Source organism: Eleutherodactylus coqui, chromosome 5 (genome assembly GCF_035609145.1).
Source record: "Eleutherodactylus coqui strain aEleCoq1 chromosome 5, aEleCoq1.hap1, whole genome shotgun sequence".
NCBI lineage: Eukaryota > Metazoa > Chordata > Amphibia > Anura > Eleutherodactylidae > Eleutherodactylus > Eleutherodactylus coqui.
The window spans coordinates 54,409,051-54,433,155 of NC_089841.1; the positions used below are offsets into that span (position 1 = coordinate 54,409,051).

Below are 24,105 nucleotides of genomic sequence, written 5' to 3' on the forward strand. Positions count from 1 at the left end.
CTTAAGTTGCCATCGCCCAAATTTAGTCTCATTTGTAGCAGCAAAAAGTCCTCAGAGACCTCAGAGTTGGGGGCATTTAATTTAGCTAACCCTGTACATGCAAGTTAAGGGAAAAATTTCTCCCAAACGGTAGCCTTTAAGTATACATGTGGTTAAAAAAAAACAAAACAAAAAAACAAAACTGCATTTCTCCTACAGGAACTATATGGCCACCCACTGCTCCCACCAATCCTAACCGCTCACCAGGGATTCATGCCAATAGATTCATGGAGATTACCAGGGTGGCATTAATGCTATCCCCCTCCTGATAGAAATAGACGTTTACACTCTGTCTTAAAACTAAATAAAATTGACCTAGTAAATAGTCTATTATCTAAAAAGGGAGGGTGTCATCTTAGTTAAGGAACAGACCAGGACGATCTGACAGGATAAAGCCATTAGTGTGAATAATTCAGCACCCGGCTGTCAACACGCAGTTTACAGATAATGGCTGGCACGTGTAAGCCCATGTATCTCGTAACTAACCCAACAATCAGACATCATCAGCGACCAAAGGCAAATAACACAAGCTTCTCATTAGGCACCACCATCTAATGAACGCTAATAAAGAAGAGCCGTCTTCTCTATGTAAACATTTATGTTATTGCTGAGAGGAGTTGTCCATTTTTGGGCGATTCATTTTATTCTGCTCCTGATGATAGCCTATCACAGGTTGTCCTAGTGAGGAAACCATAGTAAATCAGCTGTAATGTGTTAAAGAGCCTGACAACAAGTCTTCAGTTGTGCTACAGCACCCCAACTGGTAAAACAAAGCATTACATGGTGCCCACTGAAATCATGTCAATTGTCATGCATGTAGAGTTTAGTGATCCCAGGTGGTCAGGGGATTTGAGGGGTGTTTACCTTTTGGGACCTCTCGACTGAGTTCTGCTTGTTTGTTGATTCTGTTTTGCTCTGGTTCAGGAGATTCGCGAATATCCAGTTCGTCATCAGTCTCGTCATCACTATATGGAACTTCATCATCATTTGGCATATGTGAGTCCTCTTCAAATGTCGTATCGTAATCTGCATCCATAATGTCTGTGGGTATCTAAAAATAATATAAAATTATAATTAGATGGGTTTCCAAGTGGGTTGGTGCTCACGGCAGATGGCAAACCTTCTCCTCCTCCTGATTATGCTCACTTTATCAATTTTTTACATATAGCTGCATAGATGCAAAAAAAAAGTGAGCCCTCCCTCTGGCATTAGCTGGATGTCTAACTTGATTACTAATAACGTGACCTGATTGTGTTTGTCTAGAATTGTGAATTCATTAAAAATTGCACAAGTGGTTATATAGTTCATGTCTTTTACAGAGCACAGCGAGTAATCACTCACAGGGCAGAGAGAAAACGTAAATCAACCCTTCAGTTTTAGAATCTGTAGATCCCCCCCTTTAGCAACAATCCCCTCCAAATGATTCCTGTAGCTGCAGCTAAGATTTGCACAATGTGGAGGAGGAATATTAGACCATTCCTCCCTGCAAAGGTGTTTCAGTTCATCACTATTTCTGAGATGCCTTAATGCCCATTTACACGTAATGATTATTACTCAAAATTCGTTCAAATTTGCTGGGATCTGCAAACCTTCTGGAGGCCCTTTTACATGCAAATGAAGATGATAAAGTTTTAATGGCCATTAACACTTTATGCAAATAGATCACTTAATCTTTCAGTAGTGTGAAAGATTATCTTTGCGTGTAAATGGGCCTTTACATCCACAGTCCTCTTTAGGTTATGCCACAGCATCCCCATAAGCTTAAGGTCAGAACTCATGCCATTCCAAAACACAGATTTTTTTTAAACTATTTTTTAGTCGATTCACTTGTGTGCTTTGGGTCATGTTCTTGTTAGACAATTGTATTAGTAACCAATGGAGAATACAAAGGGTTGACTTAAATTTTACTCAGACAATGTTGTTTCACCCAACTAGTTTGGCCTTGTTGGACCTTCATCAGCATTGTACAACTTTTTATAGGACTTATTGGCTGACTTACTGCTCAAGTCTATGGGTTGTCCGTAAAGAAGCCAAGAATACTCCAGTGTCAACAGCCAACAGATCCATGAATCTATAGCAGACCTCTATCATATTTTATTATTACTACCATAAAATACCCTCAAGCTACTGTATAAAAAAGTCTCTTGTAGGAAAATTCAAAATTTTGCAAAAACATTTTTTTAGATTTCGCAAATATTTGAGTGGAAAAAAAAGAAGAGCTCAGGTCAAGCGGAACAATAGGCGAATACATGTTCTTCAGCCATTGTTCAAAATGACTATTCAAAAGATGAATAGCGCGCAGCCTAATGTAAATAATTTAGCAGATTAAATATTAAACTTCAGAGTCTTATAATCTTTTGTACAGGTCACTTCAAACCAGCAATCAAGGAAAGACTTTGTAAAAGGCCATCAGCGCAAAATGAAAAAATAATAAGACCTTACAGACAACACAAAGGCCGTCATCCAGGAACATTCACAGCCATTATTTATAGCACACACAAAAAAGCGAAAAAATAAAATAAAAAGTCCTATTTAAGAGGCTGAGAGCTGTCAAAGACCAACAACATTTCCATCCTTAAAGAAACGTAATATGAACCCCTCACAATGGAGATTACATTGTGTTCTGATCAACCGTCGGGCGTGATCGCAATTCTCTACGGATCAAGTTGCAACCTGAAAATCTCAGCATCTGCCACGTACTGGTTTTAAACTATTTTCGAAATACAATGCTGGCAAGATATCACATGGTCTTTGGATACAATGAATATGTCATGCAATCATTACCCAGACTTGTGTTACTATTAAAATTTTGTATCTAGGAAAATAGACACCCCAAGAACCCATACTGTATAAATCCCCATTTTGTGCCAAAACGATCCTTGGCTTGGATTTTTGTTGGCAGATCCTAGTGTTTTTCATTGCAGCTGCCAATAACCTGAAGTTAACTATGAGCTTTAGTTTAGCCTTGGCAGATCCCACCCATAGAAGGTCTAAAAGGCCCCCATACACAGAGTTTAGTTGTCCAAACCCACCAGTTTCTACAGGGCAGGACTTCCCTTTGCACGTGTGTAGGGGTCTGTCAAATTTCACATCATGGAAAAGAATTAGGCATGTGAATTTTAATTCACAAGATTTTTACAAGTACCTGTGGAATACCTCCCTCTCCCCATGTAAAATACATGACTACACGGCCGAACAAACGTTCATGTGTCTTGGGGAGTCTGGAAATAGCCGTTGTTGGAAGAAACAACTAGCCAACATCTACTAAAGGGTACATGAACCTAGGAGCTAGCTGTGGATGGGGCATCCCCAACGGATGTTTGGGCAGGTTGAATTTCTACATGCCCAATAGCTTGTTTTCAGGGAAGAACAGCTGCCAGTTAAAGTGTCTGGCAATAACTTAACCACATCTCTCATTTTAGAACACATGCCCACTGAAGGGAACTGAACATGCATATGTATACAATAGGTGTATGGTGAAATCAAAAAGAATTATTGTATGCCAAAAGAGACATTCAGGGTGTATGGTCACCATGTACACATTAGATGAGACTTGTCCCAACGTGCCAATTTTAGTGACTGGCAAACAACTTAATGTGTATGGGAATGGCCTGACCCTAACCCAACATATGGGGAAATAAGGATTGGGCATATTGGTTTACAATATGTCTGTTCCTCTGTTCTGCAGGCGATAAGCTGTTACAGAAAGGTTTGGCAGCCACTTCATCCCCTTTGAAATATGGGGATTCATTCAGCCGAAAACCCATAAAGAGCTTTACCGGGACATTACTACTGGTGATCCATCCCTTAGGAGAAGAAGTCATCAATAACTGATCAATTGGGGCTGCTGCCGCTTGGGATCCCCACTGATTAGCAATCCATCAAGCCCACTGTCAGTATGTTGACAGAGCAGAAGCAGACAGCTCTGTCCATCATTCAGAGGGAGGCCCAGGTTGGTATTGCATTGAATGCAATGTGATTTGCACCTACTTCTCCAACCTTGACTGCCATACTATTAAAACAGCAGTCTGCTTCTAGCCCTGTCTGCAATGACAGCTGGCCAGTTATGAGGTGATAAGTGGGAATATCGAATGGCAGAGCTTTTCTAATCAACAGTTGATGACCTATCCTTAGGATAGGTCATCAATAGTAAAGTCTCTGACAACGCCTTTAAGTGTGTGGCCACAATACAGCTAGCCATTTACTTTAGATTAGTCTGGTTAGACTCCACCAACTTTGGACAGGAGCCATAGATAGTCTAACGTGTATGAACTAAGGTCAAAACACCTTGGGAGAAAGAAGGTTTGATTTTAACTTGACTGATTGTCAGCAAGACAACTGGAACTGGGGTCTTATCACCCTCTCCTTGGGGAAAGAGTGATTGAACATGCAGAATTTTTTGTAACTCCTATCCCTAAAGGAAGACATATCTGGTTATTGTCAGAATGGGCATATCATTGGAAAGTTTGGAAAGATAATGGTCAGCCAAATAATGGTTCTCACTACAGATCTCTTACTGTCCACTTCTGCAGGGTGATTGAGACTTTGTCAGAGCAGAAGCTAGGTTTGTAATATGCATAATGACACTTTAAGATGGCCCAGAAGATTTATACTCTTGATGACACTGCATGTTCTTTATCACTATATCAGGCATTGTATGGACACCCTCTTATCAGTTGTGTCATAGACTAGTGCTCTTAAGAATTTTCTTTGTCCTGTCAATGTAATTTCATTAAATGTCTTCGAAGCACAAAAAAAATAACCCTTACTATATAAGCACCATTGCCATTTAACTCAATGAAGGGGCCACAGCACTCATTCTCCATCAATATTTCATCTAAGAGGGGTCTTCTGGCACTATTTCACAGTAGGTCCAAGGATAAAAGAACAAGTAGGTTCACACACACCCAGTGGTGAGGCGAATTCATACAGTTTACTAAAAAAGAGTATTCTCATCTCATCAAGTTATTTACCATCCACAGAATAGGGTTAACCTGCTGATTGATGGGGGGCAGATCACTGGGACCACCGCTGGTCCTGGGGTATTGTTCCAAGCACGTTAGAGTTGTGACAGATTCATTCACTTCATAAGGACTACCAAACACTTGAATTTTGCTTTCTCTGGCAGTCCCATTGTAGTGAATGGAGTCGTGGTGTTCACGTGTGGCCACCATCAAAATGTTGGGACACCCAGAAACAATGTTTCTTAATCGGTGGGTCCCACCGATCGGACCGCACCAATCAGCAAGTTATCCCGAATCTGTGGATAGGAGATAAAGGAGTTGTCCCATCTCAGCAGATTATATGACAAAGACAAAAATGTACAAAAAGATATACAAAAGACAACAACATACAAGATACCAGAAGACAAAAAAAATTACTTGTAAAATACACAAACAGTACATCAAATCAAACACATTTAGTGTCCGTGACCTGATCTGTGGGAGCCCAATTGTTGTTTCCAGCACCCAGAAACTCTTCCGAGTGTAGTTGTCCTTGTTGGATGCACAGTCTTCGCTCCAAACTTCAAACACACCGAACTGTTTGTGTGTCCAAAAGGGATCAACTCGTTTTGTTTCAAACAAAAGATATATACTCTTGATGACGCTGCATGTTCTTTATCGCCATATCAGGCATTGTATGGCCACCCTCTTATCAGTTGTGACCGACTATGCATGTCGTCAACTAGTGCCATTAAGAATTTTCTTTGTCCCGTCAAAATTAATTTATTGAAGGTCTTCGAAGCACAAAAAATAACCCGTCCCAAATTACACAGGCACCATTGCTAATCTTCTCGATAAAGGGGCCACAGCACTCATTCTCCATTTACATAGTCACAGCGCCATACTTGAATTGTGCATTGCACTGAGCTGTCAGTATCAGACACAGCCACAATGCACATGTATGGTGCTGTGATCCGGTAAACATTAAAGGGGTATTCTTATCTCAGGATGTGTCAAAGGTCAGATAAGTGCAGGTTCCAGAGGTGGTACCCGCACCTAAATCTAGTTTTATCCCCATGGCCTCCAGCCCAGCTATACTATGTGGCTGAGATTGCAGATACAACTGAGCAGGCTTTGTTACAATGTTTCCATAACTCCTACAAAAAGTCTACAGGAGTTATGCAAACAGCATAGCACAGCAAGCAATTTCCGCAACTCAGTAATTACAGAAATAGCGTAGCCTGCTGTGCTACACTGTTTTTCTAACTCCCATAGAAGTCACTGTAGCCCAGAATGGTGTTCCCAATACAGCCATATTTGGCCAAGATGGGAACACCCCAAAGACCTGTTGGAGGTGCAGTGGCCCAGACCTATAGGCCACTTTAGAATGTCTTTCATGGTTGTCTTGTGCCTTTCTATTGTCTACAACTTCTGTGTGCATGCAATGGGTGTTGCACCTCTGCAGCACTGCAATGGTTAATGTCAGCAAATGATCTGTCTTATGTCTGTAAATGTATCAGTTTGTGTTGTGAGTCTTTGATCACATGACCATGTTTCAGAATATTAATGCTTGCCAAGTGTGAGTCCAAGTCAGTCTTTACAAAGAGAGAATGAGAGTTAGGCTGGCTGTCCACAGCGATATTTCATAGCGGGATCCACAATGATAAATCGCACGTGGATCACACTTGACAATTTCCATAGGATAATTATGGAAAGCACTGCCCGTTGTACACAAGCAGGAAATCCATAGTGATTTTCTGCTCGCGTCTAAAAATCGCGGCATGCCGCGATTCTCAGCAATTAACCTATTATTAAGATAGGCTCATCATGGTGATCTTTAGAGCTCCCCCGCGGCGGGAAAAAAAAGAAAAAAGAATCGCTTGCGATATTTTGTCGCGGCCGTTGACAGGCGGCTTTAGTCTGTGCAAGTGAGGAAGCAAGCAAGTCTGTCTGGCGTTCTTCAGAGGGGGGAATGAGAGATCCTAGGATGCTTTAGGAGAACCCATGCCTTGCCTTACTGAGGCCCAGAATGGAGGAGACTGAGAGGATGGCCTAATGACTGTTTGTGGGCTACTACTCTCAGGAATTCACATCCTAACGAGTGAGTGTTGACAGGTTGAGAGTCTGGAGGGAAGAGGAGTGTGTTGTGTCTGGGAGTAGAGCTACACAGATAACTAAGACTGTGGGCCTGATAGTCATCCTGTGTTCTGCCTCCCTGTCTCACTACCCGTTCTACTTGTACCACTGAACTGTTAATGTTGGAGTTTGCAAGTAACGCAACATTGCTGACCGTTTCCGTAATTGTTTTCAACTATACTCTGTGTGGACTATCACTTCACCATATAGCTTTACCGCAGAGGAAGAAACGGTGGTATCACCCGTGACACAAGGACTAAGATAATTATTCTGTGGGTTATCCTTCAAGTTTCCCCCTTTCGCAAGCCTCCCCCTCAGGTGCCTCGGTCGCATCTCTGGCTACCTTCCGGGTGGGACACAGTAGTGCCACCGTGCCAAGGCCTGCTGCTCATCCCTGCTGTCATAACTTATTAACATGCCATACAGTCTTTAGTAGTTGGGGCACACTTGGAAGTCACAGAGATGCTATGGAACAGAATAGGAACTAGGCAGAGAGACTCTGCAGCCATATTTTTGATGCTTTAATAACTTAACATGTTGAACTCAAAAAGCACCAGGTTCTCACCAATTCTTTCTCACTCATTGGAGAGAATGATCGTGTGAGGGAGGAGAGCGGCAGCAGGACAGTTTCAACTTCACCACCAAGCTTTAAAAAATCTGTTACCTACTTTGAACCCCTTGAGCCAAGCTTCTGGGGTGAAAGTAGGTGACCCACTGAGTCTATGTATAGAAGTATTATATTTACCTCCCCAGTTGTGTTCCCCGATGCGAGCGGTAAAAAGCGGCCACTCAATGCATTAAACAGCGCGCTACATAGTCCACCCGTTCTAATTTTATGATGGGGGGGGGGGGGTGGGGGGACTACTTAGCAGTGCCGCTCAATTACGCGGCGGCTTTCAGCGCTCACAGCGGAGTGGACTCTGGACTCAGTGGGTCACCTACTTTCAGCCCATAAAGTTTGGATCATAAGACTAAAAGTAGGTGACAGTCTCTTTAAGAAGCCTTTTCCTCTTATGGTCCATTTACATAGGAAGAGCTGTCAAGCAAATGATGTCGGACACTCGTCCCAGTGATGCCCCTTTCTTGTTACACAGGAGCGAGTTTCACTGGCATTGCTAACAGCGCAGCCGTAATGGAGGCAGAGTGGGTCGGGGAGCGTTCTCCCCCCGCCCGCCACCATTCACAGTAAACAGTCGTTCAGCAGTGAATGACTGCTACTAAAACTGAGCAGCTCGTTGTTCACTTTTCTGCATGCAGAAACTGAACAATTCTCATTCAGTCGCTGCATGCATTCACATGGGAATTTGACCGATTCTGAATGAAAATTGTTCCCATGTAAAAAGACCATTAGTCAACAGGCCTCTCTCACACCTCTCTCAACGGGTGGGAGTCTAAGCTTCCATGTTTCGAATGCTTGGTTCATTTCCTCTGTGCATCTGAAGTAGCACCAACCAACCAAACAATATACCATTAAACATCACACTCAACATGTCTGGTACTTTACATTGAAAAGTGCTGCAGCCCCTTCATTTAGCTCATTGGTGGGTGTTTGCCATCAGCCAGATATTAATGGCCTAGCCTAAAGATTGATATTGAACTGTTAAAAACTTTTTTTTGCTGTTTTGTAACAACATTAACGTAAAAGTTCTTTCTCTACAGAGGGTTACTAGATCAGAGGAAGGGTGTGGATTCATCATCCATCATCAATAGCGTTACTAACCTAACTGGTTCTTGAACAAGTCACATGACATCCACCACTTCACAAACCAGATTACCTGCTGTTATCTGTCTCTCTCAGTATCACACCTAACCTTGGAACGTCTACTGTATATTAGGTTATACTAATGAATGCACATAAGGATGGTTAATAGAAACACATCATGTGACTACTGAGGGATATTTAACAAATATACTAATGTAGGAGCACCGAGGAAAGAGATCGCCCCTAGGAGGTGTGTGGGAACAAGCATGGACTAGTTTCTCTTTCATTGTCCTTTTAATTTAGAGGTATACAAGAGGGTAGGGGCTTCCAGCAGTTGGCTACAGCAAGCTGACTTCTCCTACACCAAGTGGTGTTATGGGGCCCTTCAGAGACCTAGGTAGCAGGGACTGCTTTACTTCACTCTTCGTTAGCTTAGTCGTTAGTAATTGCAATTGGAACGCACAGTGTCTAGTTTTAAAGCAGCAGAAACTCTTCCCAGTGGATGAGGAAAGTAGGAACATTCTTGGTGAACTGGTGAAGGTGCGTTCTTTGGAGTTCCAAAGACTTGGTGCATTACGGGCCACTCTTCTCTGGTGGGTTCTCTTCCTTTTGGGTACCCTAGGCCAGTAGGCTCCTATATCCTGCTAGTATGCAGATTTCTTTCACCTTAGCTTTTTGTTCTGTTTTCTGAGGCAGGTATGGTTCAAAAGGCTTGCAGGAACCAAACTCTGGCCAGGACTTTAGGCTGTAGAAGTCTTCTTGTCCTAGGTTTGGTTAGGTATGTAATGTTATATTGTGTTTTGTTCATGTTGTATATATATATATTGTAAATTAGTTTGGTGGTGGGTTTTCTTTGGATTTTGAAGTGGACTTGGGCTTTGTTGAATTAGCATGGTTGGTTTTATGTTCTGTTTATCATGGAGGAATAGAATTATGTGAAGATCAATCTATCGGTCTCTCTCTAGCTTGGACAGTGGACCGGCATCCAGTTTACTTTAGGCTTATTTTCCATTTCTTTGTAAAATGTAATGGTTCTCAGTAAGAGAAACCAAGTAATCCTGTAGATGTGAATAAGCCAGAAAAGAAATATGGGCTCACCTCACCAGCAGTATCTTCCAGTGTTGCAGGGAGATCTGAGATTCAACAGGAGCTCCGTCCTCAAGCAGCCGACGGCAAATGGCTAAATTCCATATAAAGAAAAATAGAAGTGGAGAGGAGCTGCTACCGTTAAAAAAATTTCATTCTTTATTGAGTAAAAAAAGCATACAGCTCACAGGTTCGCGCTGAACGCGTTTCGGCTATAGTAGGTTTATAGCATGGTTGGTTTTATGTTCTGCTTATCATGGAGGAATAGAATTATGTGAAGATCGATCTGTCTATCTCTAGTTTGGACAGTGGACCGGCGTCCAGTTTACTTTAGGCTTATTTTCCATTTCTTTGTAAAATGTAAGGGTTCTCAGTAAGAGAAACCAAGTAATCCTGTAGATGGCTAACAAAAATACATGATCTTATTGCAAGCTTTCGGATCCTCTCTGAGTCCTTCCTCAGGCATAATGGAACAGATTTGGATGGAGCATACATGAATACCAATGTACACACATGAAAAGGCACAGAAATCTGAGACATTTGTACTAGATAGGATGAGCAGAGAAGTAAATACTTAATCAGTCCACTGGCAAGGAATGTGACAGTTTTAGGATCTCTACATTGGTGCTAGGAGGTCACGGGCCTGTGTGTCATCTCTCCTTCAGACTTGCAAATAATGAACATGAAACAATACCTCTGCAGTGCCACCTATTAGATTGCAGCATTCCTTTAAATCAATGTAGGAATTTTTCCAAGTCTTTAAAACAATGATTGGGAAAAGCACCCCTTTTTATGTGCCCCCTCCCAGGGGAGAGATGATGCTTTCTCCTCACCCATCCCCCAGGCATCCCCACACAACCCTCGGGGGGGGGGGGGGGGCACCCTCCACAAGGACACCCCTCCAGACCTCCTTCAAACCTTTCATATTCTCCACTGAGGCAAGAACCTCGCTCCGAGGTTCATTCCATGCTTGAGGGTATCAAAAATGTACATACATTTATACTCTCAAATTCTTCTGTGAAGCTGTGACTTGAAGTTGCCCTTCAGTATGATAACTCATCTGTTCCATGTTGTGTCCGTGACCACAAAAATGTTTTGCCACAGGTAACTCCGTCTCTCCATTTCTAATTGTGTGGCGTTGAGATCTCATCCTGGCTCTCAATTTTTTTTCTGTTTTCCTGATATAAAGCCCCCAAACGGGACAATCACTGCACAGGATCAGGTACACATCAGATGTGAACCGTGACTGTCCCCGGGATCTTATAGTCTTGTAGTGTGTTGTTGATTTGTATCCTACATGCAAAAGAGGGAGCAGCACTCAGGAACTAAGATCCAGTTCCGATATATTTGTAGAAGGAAGTCCATCAGGTTTATTTATAACTCCATGCAGATATGCGGCGTTTCGACCTAAGTGGTCCCCGTCAAGCATGTCATGTCATGTTCGGTGTCAGTCCAGATGATTATGATGTAATAATGATTAGGTGTGTACAAATTAATCTCAGATTTCTGAGCCTTTTCATGTGTGTACATTTGTATTTATGTATGCCCCATCCAGATCTGTTCCATTATGCCCGAGGAAGCTTACATTAACTTCATGTATTTTTGCTAGCCATTAAAAGATATCATATCTACAAGATTACTTGGTTTCTCTTGCTGGGAACAATCACGCTTTGCTCTACTGGCTAACACAGTACTAAACTTTTTTTTTTGCGTGTAAAAACACACAACTTTTTGTCGCTAATGGTTTTTATTTTCTTTTTTTGTTAATAGGTGAAAGCAAAGGCAGACCGGATATACTATATATATGTATATACCGTGGATATCGTATATATTGTGAAAAGTTGTGCATGTGAAAGGTTATCTTCATATCCCAGCGTGTGACCTAGTTGTGGGGTTGCATGTATATGGGTATTGTTATGGTTTTGTGTTACTACTTTATGTACATACAGTTATGTCTATTTGGCTAAAGGAAGGGATGGGGCATTCTATATTGTGTGCATATGTGTATAATAATAGTCTATTGTTGGTCCGAGAGTACATAGACAAGGGAAAGGAGAGGGGAAAATAGACACATATTTTGTTTAGTGCACATATGGTTTGGTATTGTTTTGCTGTAATGCAGGTGTTTGAATATTGAAGAGATGTTTTACGTTCAGCATTTTTACTGTTTTTTTGTACTTATGGTTTTTATTGTTTTAGACTTTTTTTGATAAAAAGATTTACAGGATAAGTAATGTATTTCAAAGTCACTCAACTTGGTACAAAGGCTTATTGTATATGAATGTGAGCTTTAGGCCTCTATCACACGGGCAACAGCGATATCACCGCGAGAAAATCGTGATATTGCAGCTGTGTTCTGTGCGATATCGCAACTTTGTAGCGCTCTTTTGGGAGGATGGGGGGGGGGGGGTCTTGAAATATAAGCCCTACCTTGAAAATAACCAGCCCTGGTAGCATTAAAAAGAATACATAAATAAAAAAAATTTTAAAAAAAATCATGACAATACATTACCTAACAGGTAGTGTCCGCTCCACCGCACTTCTCCTCGTGAAGCTCCGGCAATTGTTTGTAGTGTTCACCCGTTGCTTCCTGATCAGGAGGTTCAAATATCCCGCCTACAGAAAGCGTTGGCTCTGATTAGTTATCGAGCGGCTCAGCCAATCACTGCAGTCCTCGATGAACCAATAACAGCCATCGAATTAAATGGCAGTGAATGGTTCATCGAATGCTGCAGTGATTAAGTTCTCGAGCACCGCAGTTCAGCCAATCAGAGCCTGCTCTTCCTGGAGGCCGGGTTTTTGAACCCCTGACCAGGAAGCGCTGGGGGAAAACTACAAGCAAGTGTATCAGGGACCTGCGAGGAGACGCGTGGCTAAGCAGACAGCGGCTATTAGGTGATGTACTGTGCTTGTTTTTTTAATGCAGATAGGGTTTATTTTAAGGGCCAAACAGTAGGATTTCCTACTGTAAAAGTTGCAAAACGCGGTTTTCGTGCGATGCAACCCATAGGCAGGCTCCATAGGGAAACATGGGCTACAAAACATTGCAAATCATGTCAGTATAGAGCATGCTGCGATTTTGTATTCATGCAATGTTGCAGCTTACAAAACATTGCTAATCTGAAAGAACGGGCTGCACATACATTCGATTTGTAGCACTGCTGCATTACGAGAAAATCACGAGACTTTGTCACCCGTGTGAAAGCAGGGATGTGAAGGTTTTAAACAGGTGCTGTATCTCAAGCCAATATCAATTAACAGGCATTAAAAAACCACAATACGAGATTGCTGCACATGAAAAGATAGCGACTGCTTTCCATTCGGGGAAACCGCAGTCGCATGCACATCGCCTTGGCATGCAAGTGCCATGCAATTTCTTTCAAGTTCCCATTGAAGTCAATGGGCAATGCGTTCTGAGGGCGTGTATGACAAAAAAAAAAAAAAAAGTCATGTGACTAAGTCTATTCAAAAAGAATGGATTTCATATTTGCGCGGGTTTTGTGCGCATTGCACCCCACAAAACTCCCACGATAATGTTGTTCATGTGAATAAGCCCTGCATGGATGACTTTTGGTAGGAGCGTGGCACATGCTATATGCATAGTTTCCGAATAGCTGCTTACATGTCATAAATGTGAAGCCAAAAAACAAACAAAGTGACATTCAGAAAGTATGACGGCATCACAAAACATCGATTGTCACCGCAATTAGTTTGACGGATTGTTTTTGTTTGCCATTTGAAATTAGGACAATAGTTGAATTATATCAGTGATACACAGCGTTTTTGGTCCAAGAGCCACAAGGACAGATAGTTCTATTTTCAAGGACACAGTAAATGGGTGTTGCCATCTGAGACATATCGTCAGAATATGCCCTAAATGTTCGATAGGTGGGGACTTTCACTACTCCTATCTATTGGGCCAATGTGGGTTCCATACAAGGAGCATGGCCATCTTCATTGTAGTTGATGCAGTCCTAAGTGCTCGCTAACAACCTGAAGGTTGCGGGTTCAATCCCCGCCTGGTTCAGGTAGACGGCTCAAGGTTAACTCATCCTTCCAAGGTCGGTGAAATGAGTACCCAGCTTGCTGGGGGGGGGGGGGGGGGGGGGGGGGGTAAAAATGACTGGGGAAGGCAATGGCAAAACAGTTTACCAAGAAAACATCACAATTTGACGTCACCCTACGAGTGCTTGCACCAGGGAACTTTTACCACTTTTTTTTAGAAATTGACAAGTACTTCAATTCCATTCCCTGTTGTAGTTTACACTGTATGAGCTGTGAACTTCAATACCCAGTATGATGCAGTTTCTGGAAAACCAGCTGATTTTTTCCCCTTTTTCTATTCCTGGACAGTTACTTTAACAGATTTACTATTCATAGTCTATGGGGAAAGTTCGGTCACGGGAGAAGTGGAGCCATTTAGTCATCACCCATGCAACAGTTGTAGCAAGACGTTTTCCTTCACCTCGGGCAAAGATCAAAGTTTTCTGCCCATTAGCCCTGAATCAGAGTACCCTGGTCAAAAATGTATCAATCATCTGGGGTACAAGCCCCCTCCCCCCATTGCACCCATCCACCCCAAACCAAGAATTGCATGAAAGTGTTTTTATATTATTGTTATTTTCGGGGTAATTTCTCTTTAGAAAGCCCTGACATAGCGGTGAACCAGAACATGAATGATTTATAAACTCCAGTAGATGAATTATTGACAAGCGCCGGTGAGCCCAGAGGGTAACACGTCGTTACAAGGATCTAATGAAACATTCACACAGGCAGCGAGAGATACAGTAAATATTTTACGATCACATATACACCCACGACAAACCAAAGCCAAGGTTCACGCAGCGTTATTTGATCAAGATTTTCTATTTGTCGTCTTTTGACAATAAACTAATGGAGAATTATAGCAATCTAGAAAAACAAAGGCTTGTCTTTCACAGAATCCAGAAACGGGAAAGATATGTGCATAGGAAATATCCCTTCCCTCAACCAAAGCATTTATGGGCAGCTACACATATAGGAAGATAAATCCCAATACAGAAGATTCACCCAAGCAAAGCAGTGACCATGTTGGTTGTCATTTAAAGGGGGTTGCACTAGAATTGCAAGAGGCGAGACCCCCCCCCCCCCACCAATCAGCAAATTATCCCCAGCCACCCATTGTGCAGGAACTGTAGCTGGCCACCATTCACATACATTAACGGCAGCCCCACCTTAAGATGGTCATCTCACAGATTGGACTTCCACTGATGATAAAGTAGCGGTATATCCGTGAAATGGCGTCACTTTATGAGATGGGAAAACCCTTTGAAGGATTTCTGATGTCGATTAGAGACCTGCAAATTTTTGAAGTTTTAGTGAACCCAATCATCTAGTTCAATATGCAGCAAATCTAAAAAATGTGAATTTAATTATACCATAAAAGTGCGATCAATGGGGTTTAAGACCGCGACATGTCTCCCGCATGCGCTACAAAGATGCCTTATTAATGCTCACAGTGCCTTTAATATACCATTTTTTTAAGGGATTCATTCTAAAGGGTTATGGTTGCCATGAAGATGGACTAAGAAGTGTGCCAAATTTTGGCACAGCAGAACTGAGCATGCTTATTGGACTGACACTGATTGGCGAATGCCCTTAAAGTAAAAATGATAATTTCTTGGTGCATAGTAAGTTAAATAGGTGCTGGACACAGGAACGAGGAGCTGATGCCTGAGCTGCTCAGAGGGGTGAAGGCACCAAACAGAGGTACAAGGAGGCCACTGCCTGGAGGACTGGATAACACTGGCTAGAGAATGGAGAGATGAGCAGAGAGAATTCCTTTCATCCCTCCCAGATAAATGCTGTGGGATCGCTGGGGTAGGTAGAAGTGGCAACTCTCCTGCAACGAACTGTAAGTGAGGCTAGCCTCAATAGGCTTTGTTACTATAGGTGTGTAATAGTTAGCTGTAGGAGTTTCGAACTGCACTGAGGGAATTGGCTGTTAAATGTCTGTTTCAGATTCTGATGACAGACAGATATTTTCACAGGGAAAGTAAAACGGTCGCTCATGGAGTGCATGAGCAGTCGCTGAAAGAGACGCTACAAGTTATGTTCTATAATCTGTATTTAAGAGACTAATACCAGTAAAATGTTAACAAAATAGTTTAGAAGGTATAACTGTGCTATAGTCAATATCTCACTGTGTTTAAAGACCCTAAGGGAACGTTTAATTGCTTTTTCATTATCATTCACTTCTATTTTTGTGTTAACAGACCCATCATCTTCCCGATGAGGCGCATCTCTACACAAAAAGCCAATTTACCTTACAAAAAGTTTGCTTCACTGTTATTAAACCAATTTCATTAATTTCTTGTTTTTTTCCCCCAATCACATAGAGTTAAGGGGTTGTCCCGCGCCGAAACGGGTTTTTTTTTTTCCAACAGCCCCCCCGTTCGGCGCGCGACAAACCCGATGCAGGGGTTAAAAAAAAACAAAAACGGATAGTGCTTACCTGAATCCCCACACTCCGGTGACTTCTTACTTAATTGGTGAAGATGGCCGCCGGGATCTTCACCCTCGGTGGACCGCAGGTCTTCTGTGCGGTCCATTGCCGATTCCAGCCTCCTGATCGGCTGGAATCGGCACGTGACGGGGCGGAGCTACACGGAGCCGCTCTCTGGCACGAGCGGCCCCATTCAGAAAAGAAGAAGACCGGACTGCGCAAGCGCGTCTAATCCGGCGATTAGACGCTGAAAATTAGACGGCACCATGGAGACGAGGACGCTAGCAACGGAACAGGTAAGTGAATAACTTCTGTATGGCTCATAATTAATGCACAATGTACATTACAAAGTGCATTAATATGGCCATACAGAAGTGTATACCCCTACTTTGTTTCGCGGGACAACCCCTTTTAACTTGAAAATGTCACTGGTTGCCCTTGCAAACCAACAACAATTTTCACTCTCTTGTCAAAATGTGACCAACTGTTGACCACCACTAAGCTCCCACAATGCACTGCTGCTTGGTGAGACGAAGAGTTTTGAATACCGCTTCAGGCACAAAGGAAGAAGGAAACATAAAACTATGTAAATGCAGAAACATCTTTACAAAGTTACTCAACAGTGTGAAATGCTGTAAATTTGGTTTCAAGAGTAGAGAGGTCCTTTAAGACTGGGTTGGGCGCTCTTTGATCACTTCCATCGCTCTAGCTTTTTTGCCTTACTGGCAATATTTTTATTTTTGCAAACGGCTGTCAAGTCACATTTTTACATGTACACTTAGCGAATACAGTGAAAGTACATGAAAAGTGGTGTACAAACTTATGGAATTTTATAGTATGTACCTTTCTTTAGTGTATACGTTGTGTACAGTGTAGCCTTATACTTCCATGTGTGTCCGTTTATATAAAAATGTATAGATTTTTTGCAATGTCAAGTCTTTTTTTTTTTTAATAAGTTTTTCAAGTTGACCAGGGTTTGTTTTTTTTTAAGACATTTGACAAAAACATCTTGAGCTTTCTTTGACCACCTATAGTACATCAAGCAATACATTTTTTGGTGCAGATGTGCAGCGGATTTCACTATTTCAGTTTAGGTCCGTACTTATACTGGTATCGCACTCTTAAACCTGCAATTTTAATGCGATTTTTATTTTTAATTCGCCCATAGCAAATAATGAGCAGGTTTTCAGCGCTCTCCGTGAAAAGTTACTTGTTTCATTTTCATCTCACAGCCAAACTACAAGAGGAAAAATGCCCATAAAAATTTACCCCCTTAGAAACAATGGTTTAGTGCTTCACCTGAGTTCATGCAAATACACAGAACCTGTGCAATCTCATCACCCGTGTAAATTACTCCGAATCCAAATTGATGGGATGAAATCTGCTGCAGATCTGCAGAACAATCCGTGCCAGGATCAGCCGCCAATCAGCTAAAAACACTAATAAGTTTTTTCCCCCTATTAAAACATATATGCTTGAAGAATGACTAAAACATTATATGAACACCCCAAAGCAATAGACAAAAAACCCAACTTGGGGCCTGTAACAAAATCTAACATTAAAATTGATAAATAAAACTGTAAGTACACAGGCAGCAGATACGCTGTGGATTTTCCATCCGTCCTTATGGGCAAAAAATCCACAATGCATTACAGTAGTAGCAACGCTTATGACACAAGTCTTTTCCACACATTGCAGTAAATGTGTGGAAACGGACATGCGGTGTGGTAAGTAGGGTAAAATCCGCTGTAAATTCACGTGTAAAACAAGCGATTTTGCAGCGGGACCACTGGCAGAAAAATCCACCAACATACCCCAATATTTAGGTAATTTGACATCATAGGAATACAGCGCCAAATGGATTAGTGAAGGCTCTGCTCATATCTGTCTCGTGCCTTTGCGTCACAGGTCATAGTAGCCACCATAAAGCGCCAGGACTAGTTGGACAATTAACTTGATTGTACGTTTAGGGTCTGCGGGAGGCAGCTGGTTTTAACAAGCAAAGTGCAAGTATTGGGAGGACAGACAAGCTGGAGAGGTGTGGAGACAGGAAGCTCTGCCATGGTCAACAAACAAAGGTTATCAGCCAATGTCAATCTGGCTCCGGAAAGGCCCGTATATATGTACTAAAAGAATGGGTTAAAAAAAAAAAAATAGTCCAGTTTACTTAAGATTTAGAAAGTACTAAAAATTTAATTTACATAGAACTGGGAAGTTTTACTATCCGAGTCTGCTGGATGATAAAGCCGGGGAAGTTAAAGGGGTTGTCCCGAGGCAGCAAGTGGGTCTATACACTTCTGTATGGCCATATTAATGCACTTTGTAATGTACATTGTGCATTAATTATGAGCCATACAGAAGTTATAAAAAGTTTTTTACTTACCTGCTCCGTTGCTAGCGTCCTCGTCTCCATGGTGCCGACTAATTTTTGGCCTCCGATGGCCAAATTAGCCGCGCTTGCGCAGTCCGGGTCTTCAGCAGTCTTCTATGGAGCCGCTCGTGCCAGAGAGCGGCTCCGTGTAGCTCCGCCCCGTCACGTGCCGATTCCAGCCAATCAGGAGGCTGGAATCGGCAGTGGACCGCACAGAAGAGCTGCGGTCCACGAAGACAGAGGATCCCGGCGGCCATCTTCAGCGGTAAGTATTGAAGTCACCGGAGCGCGGGGATTAAGGTAAGCGCTCCGGTAAACTTTTACTTCCCTGCATCGGGGTTGTCTCGCGCCGAACGGGGGGGCTGTTGGAAAAAAAAAAAACCGTTTCGGCGCGGGACAACCCCTTTAATTAGGGCTCCTTCCCATGGACGGATTTTCGCCGCGTAATACCGCTGCGTTGCCCGCAGCTATTAGGTTCTATTGAACCTAATAGCACAATGCTTACGGTGCGGAATTCCACCGCGGAATTCCGCACCGTACAATCAGCCGTCCTCACCCGCGGCATGCTCTATTTGCCGCAGGTGTACGCGCGGCCGTGCTACGTGCTGTAGCACAGCGGAAGATAGCGTGAAACCGCTTCCCCGCCTACCGCAGCCGCGTCATATGACGCAGCCGGCGCGTCATATGACGCTGTGGGCGTGTCATATGGCGCGGCCGGCGTGTCACGCACTCTATTGCGCATGCGCGCCGAAGCGTCATGGGGGACCTGGGACGCCGGATCTGCAGGTAAGTATTGGGGTCTCTGGGGGGTTGCCGTGACGGGCTCCACTGAGTGAAGCCAGCCTTAGACAGAATGTTAGGAATCCAGTGTTACTAATTGTGTCCACGATTTGCGACCCGTCTTTATAATAGTTACAGGACTGTATGTCCTAACAAAAGAAAAAAAAATAAAATAAATAAATTAAAAATCGCAGCATGTTCATGGTGAGCGGAAAATCGTGTTGACAGCTTTCATTGCAGTCATTGGAAGCAGTCCGTCCCAAGATACTTCCACAGCGCAGTGCGAGTACTGCAGAAGTATCACGGTAATCTGCGTCACAGGCCAGCCCTGGAGCGTCATGCACTGCGCATGTGCGCCGGCTTGCCGGACGAGACACTCGTGGCGGATCGGGAGAGGAGAGTATGGATTCTCTGGGGGTCGCCGGGTCTGATTCTGCTGCAATATTTCGCTGGCGGAATCCGACCCGGCTGTGGGCATGAGGCCTATGTTATATTTACAATGTAATAAACAAATTAAACATTTAAAAAAAAAAAAAAAAGCCCAGAGCGCACAGTGTATCTCTATTAATTAAAGAGAAACTAAAAGACCCCCCTAGTCCTACGGACGTACACAGAGCCAGGTATATTTGGAGCTCTATGGACAAGAATGATGCTTTCATCGACTCCAAAGCCTCTCCTTTCCACGAGTTCCTCTCACTGCACACAAGCCCAGTTGCCTGCCGATGCTAGCCTGTAATGGTAGGTCTTTTCTGAGGACTAAGTTCACCCAGATTCCAGGCAGGGTGATGCACTCCCTCTAGGAAATAGATTTTCGTTATTTCCAGTTACCCAGATATGTTAAAGGACTTTTTTTTTTTCTCGGTTGACCCGGTTCTCAGGAAACACTGTATGCAGCCTACAGCATTTCGTCATTCAGTTTGCATCATAGTTCATTGGAGTATCAGGTCTGCTTCCTCATAGCTCCCACTATACTGTTAGGCCGAAGGGGCATTTGAAAGGGTAGAAAAGGTTTTACTCACCGGCTTCCGGTGCGAACAGCACCCCAAGGGCTTATTTAGATGACCATATATAGCTCGGTTTTCACGCCGAGCCGATATACGATGTCCTGGTCTGCAGGGGGGGTGGGAGGGGGGGATGGAAGAGTAATGGGAGGGGCAGGGCGCAGGCGAAGCTAAGTACCAGTGCTTAGTTCCACCCCGTCTCGCCCCCTCCTATTGCAAATAGTGGCAAGGGGCGGAGAGGGGGCAGGAGCTCAGTTCCTGCTCCTGGCTCTTCTATCCTCCTCCCCCTGCAGACAAGGACACCGTATATCGGCCGGGCGGGAAAACCCAGCCGACATACGGTCGTCTGAATAAGCCCTCAGTCGTAGCCTACTGACTTTTAATAAAAGGTACTTCTTATATTTCTTGTTCTACCATTTGCAGGGCCCGATTTCCCCCCTGGTGCTTTTGGCATTTTAACGAGTACCAGCACAAGCCTAGTACTTTACTTGCAAGTTAAGAGTAACTGTTCTAACTACCAGTTCAACAAAGGGTGGACTTCACTTAATAAGAATAAGGAGTCAGGAAACTAATGAGTTAAGGTTGTTTAGGCACAGTCATAAATCAGTTGGAGCTGAGCCCCAACTGCCCCCTTCCTCACAGAGTGGGAAAAAAAGGTGGGCTTCCAGTTCATTTCATATTGTGCAGTTAGAAGTTTATAACAGTGTTAGAAGATGGAAGTCAAGAGGCAGTACGGAGTGAGACAGTGAAGAAGTCAGTTGGAGGAGAGAGGGAGGAGCCAAGATGGACCCAGAGGAAGATGACAGCCATGTGAAGACCTCCTTCTCTGTCCTGCTGTAATTAGAGACATGCTGTATAAACTTTAAAGAAATCCGGTGTGCAGCGGCAGCTCATAAATCACCTGGACGTTATTAAACTGTTTGTTTTACCAAACCTCAAGTTTGTTCAAGGCAGCTCTGCTTTATACCGGACAACAGCTTCAGACAAACAGTAGAAAATCTTCATGGGAATTTTCTGAGTACTAAAGAAAACCTGGAGCAGCGTTTCATGGTGAGCAATTTACCGTTAATTGGAAGAAAGGGGTATTTTCTTGTCAGTTCTCCCTCTATATATAGCTCCTCCTTAGCTCAGATGTTGCCTGCCCAACGCTTGTTTATCTGTGTATAAAGTGGTAAACTGTATATATGCAAGTTGTATATGCAATTTCTGGTGTTTAATTCTAAGGCAGACAACCACGTGCCTGAAAGTAAGTGGTGTTCCTGTCATTTACCTACATATGTGCGTTAAGTCTTATTTCATTACCAAGCGCTTTTAATCCAGGCACTGGCGTCACGATCACCTAATTCCATTTATTGTCCAGATCCTGTTGTATACCTTCAACAGTGCGCGAGATTACAAAGAGCATGCTGCACTCATTGCCACCGTGACACGGCTCCTCAGCCACATCTTAGAAACTACTCAGAGGGTACAGGCCTCTTCCCACTTGTTGCACATTACAGCCTAACTCAGAGAGGCCGGAGCCAGGACAGGAGTCTCATCATACCACTACCGATATACACTGATAAACAGACAATGACTCCAAAAATGCTCGCGGCACAGACCAAAACAAACCGGTCTGTATCACTAGCTCTGTCTCCTCTGGCAGATGGTGTAAAAACCCAGCCTTCCCTTCGGCCCTTCTCTTTAAAATCTGCATAGAACATCTGTAGTGCAGCGGCAGTCACACCCTTGAAGGTATGATGCTGCTGAGCCATGTCAAGAGTTATCACTTTTTCCTGATAGAGGAGCGCCATTTTTTTTCCAGTGCCATTCAGACTGTACATTGCAGTAATAGCGTTGGTAATACTCCCCATTGTGTTCTGCCATTACTTTGCTGCAAACTAGTTACTAACAAACTCCCCTCTGTGACCCCCTTACTAAATCGCCCCATCCATTACACTTATTGAGCGAGTCACACACGGCTGAATTACGTACAAACTTGTCCAGCAGAAATTCTAGACCCTTTCCTCCTTTTGTTTGTTTTGGTGTGCTCCACCCTATGACGGTGTACTCTGCAAGTATCACCTCCGCACCCCCAAAGAATTTGTAGCCTGCAAGCTGGTGCATGTTTGGGTCACGTCCTAAAAAAAAAACTTCTGTACAACTATGCAGAAGCTAAAGAGCACAGAGAAACCTGGTAACAGAAGCATTACGAGCCACGTATACATAAGAGCAGCGGGTATGGAAGGTAGATGATCTCAGCAAGTCTATGTGCCTCTATATCAAATCAGAGCTGTAATGCATTAGTCAATCTATATAAAAGATTAATATGAATGCATGTCCTTAACATTACATAGGCTTACTCTGAATTGCGGAAAAAAGAATGGAAACCATCAACAAGTAGGATCTTTTACGATAGATCGATTTTTACTCTAATTGTGACTCGTGGGAAGACTCAACACCACACGCCTATTAAAATCAGGCTGATTTTAGATGTGTTTCAAGGAAATCCATCAACCAGTTTCATGCATTTCGGGGGGGGTGTTACGTTTGACTCAGAAATTAAGCTCCGAGTTACGGAGTTGAGCTTTATCAGCTTCTCACCATCCTCTGCATGTAGAGTGACAGATATCTACCCATTTTCTTATAGACAGAAGGGGAAAGAGCTGTCAGTCTTCCTGCTGTGGGCAGAGAAATACCAACACGGCCGACCTGCATGACTCGAAGCTCCATTTCTCAAAGTCAAACCTCAAAAGTATGTTTTTTTCCTGAAACGCAACTTTTTCACGCTTTTTTTTTAGGACAAGTTGTACCAGTTGATGATCCACAATTCAGTTTATTTTTTTGAGCAGTAAGATATGCAAAAAAAATTAAAAAAAAAGAGAAAAAAACTATTTTCTATGTTAAAAAAAAAAAGTTGTCCGTGTGCACTGTGTAGGGTAAATAAGGCGTTAACTTTTTACACGGGTCATTACAAAAGTGAAAGTACTGAATTTTTGTTGTTTTGGGTCACAATCCGTCACCCCTAGTAGTAGTACAAGGGACAATGACAGCTCAGCGATATGCATAGGACATCCTGCAGCCACATGTGTTCCTCTCATGGCGGCTTCCAAGGGGCATTTCCCTGAAAGCAGTTAATAGCCTGGCTATTATCTGCATTCAGATCCTTTGTTCTCCAAGGGAAACAATGCTATCAGCACTCCCCATGGAGAACTGCTGATAAAGCTGAACAACCATTTTTAGTTTGGAGTAAATTTAACGATCAGCTAGCAGTGCGCGAAAAGTGCACGATGGGCGCACATTTAGACACAACGATTATCATTAAAACGGTCGCCTTTTAGCGATATCATCGCTACTTGGCCTGTCTGGTTGCCGGATTTATCACCAATAGAAGGTGTATGGGACCATCTGGGACGACAATTTTGACAGCCTCCGACTTTCCAAACTCCAGTCCTCATGGACCCCCAGCAGGTCATGTTTTTTAGATTTTCTCAGTATTGCACAGGTGATGTAATTATCATTAGTGCCTCTGACATTGTCACAGATGTTTTTACTATAGGATATCCTGAAAACATGACTTATGG

General features: G+C 43.1%; 1 protein-coding gene across 1 annotated transcript in view; it reads right to left on the reverse strand.

The window, feature by feature from the left end:
- LOC136627435 (phospholipid-transporting ATPase IC-like) overlaps positions 1-24,105 on the reverse strand; it is an 81,194-nt gene that overhangs the window by 49,790 nt on the left and 7,299 nt on the right. Inside the window, exon 2 of the mRNA XM_066602525.1 lies at positions 904-1,090. Coding sequence (XP_066458622.1) covers positions 904-1,075 — 172 coding nt within the window. The 5' untranslated portion in view covers positions 1,076-1,090. The remainder of the gene's footprint in view (positions 1-903; positions 1,091-24,105) is intronic.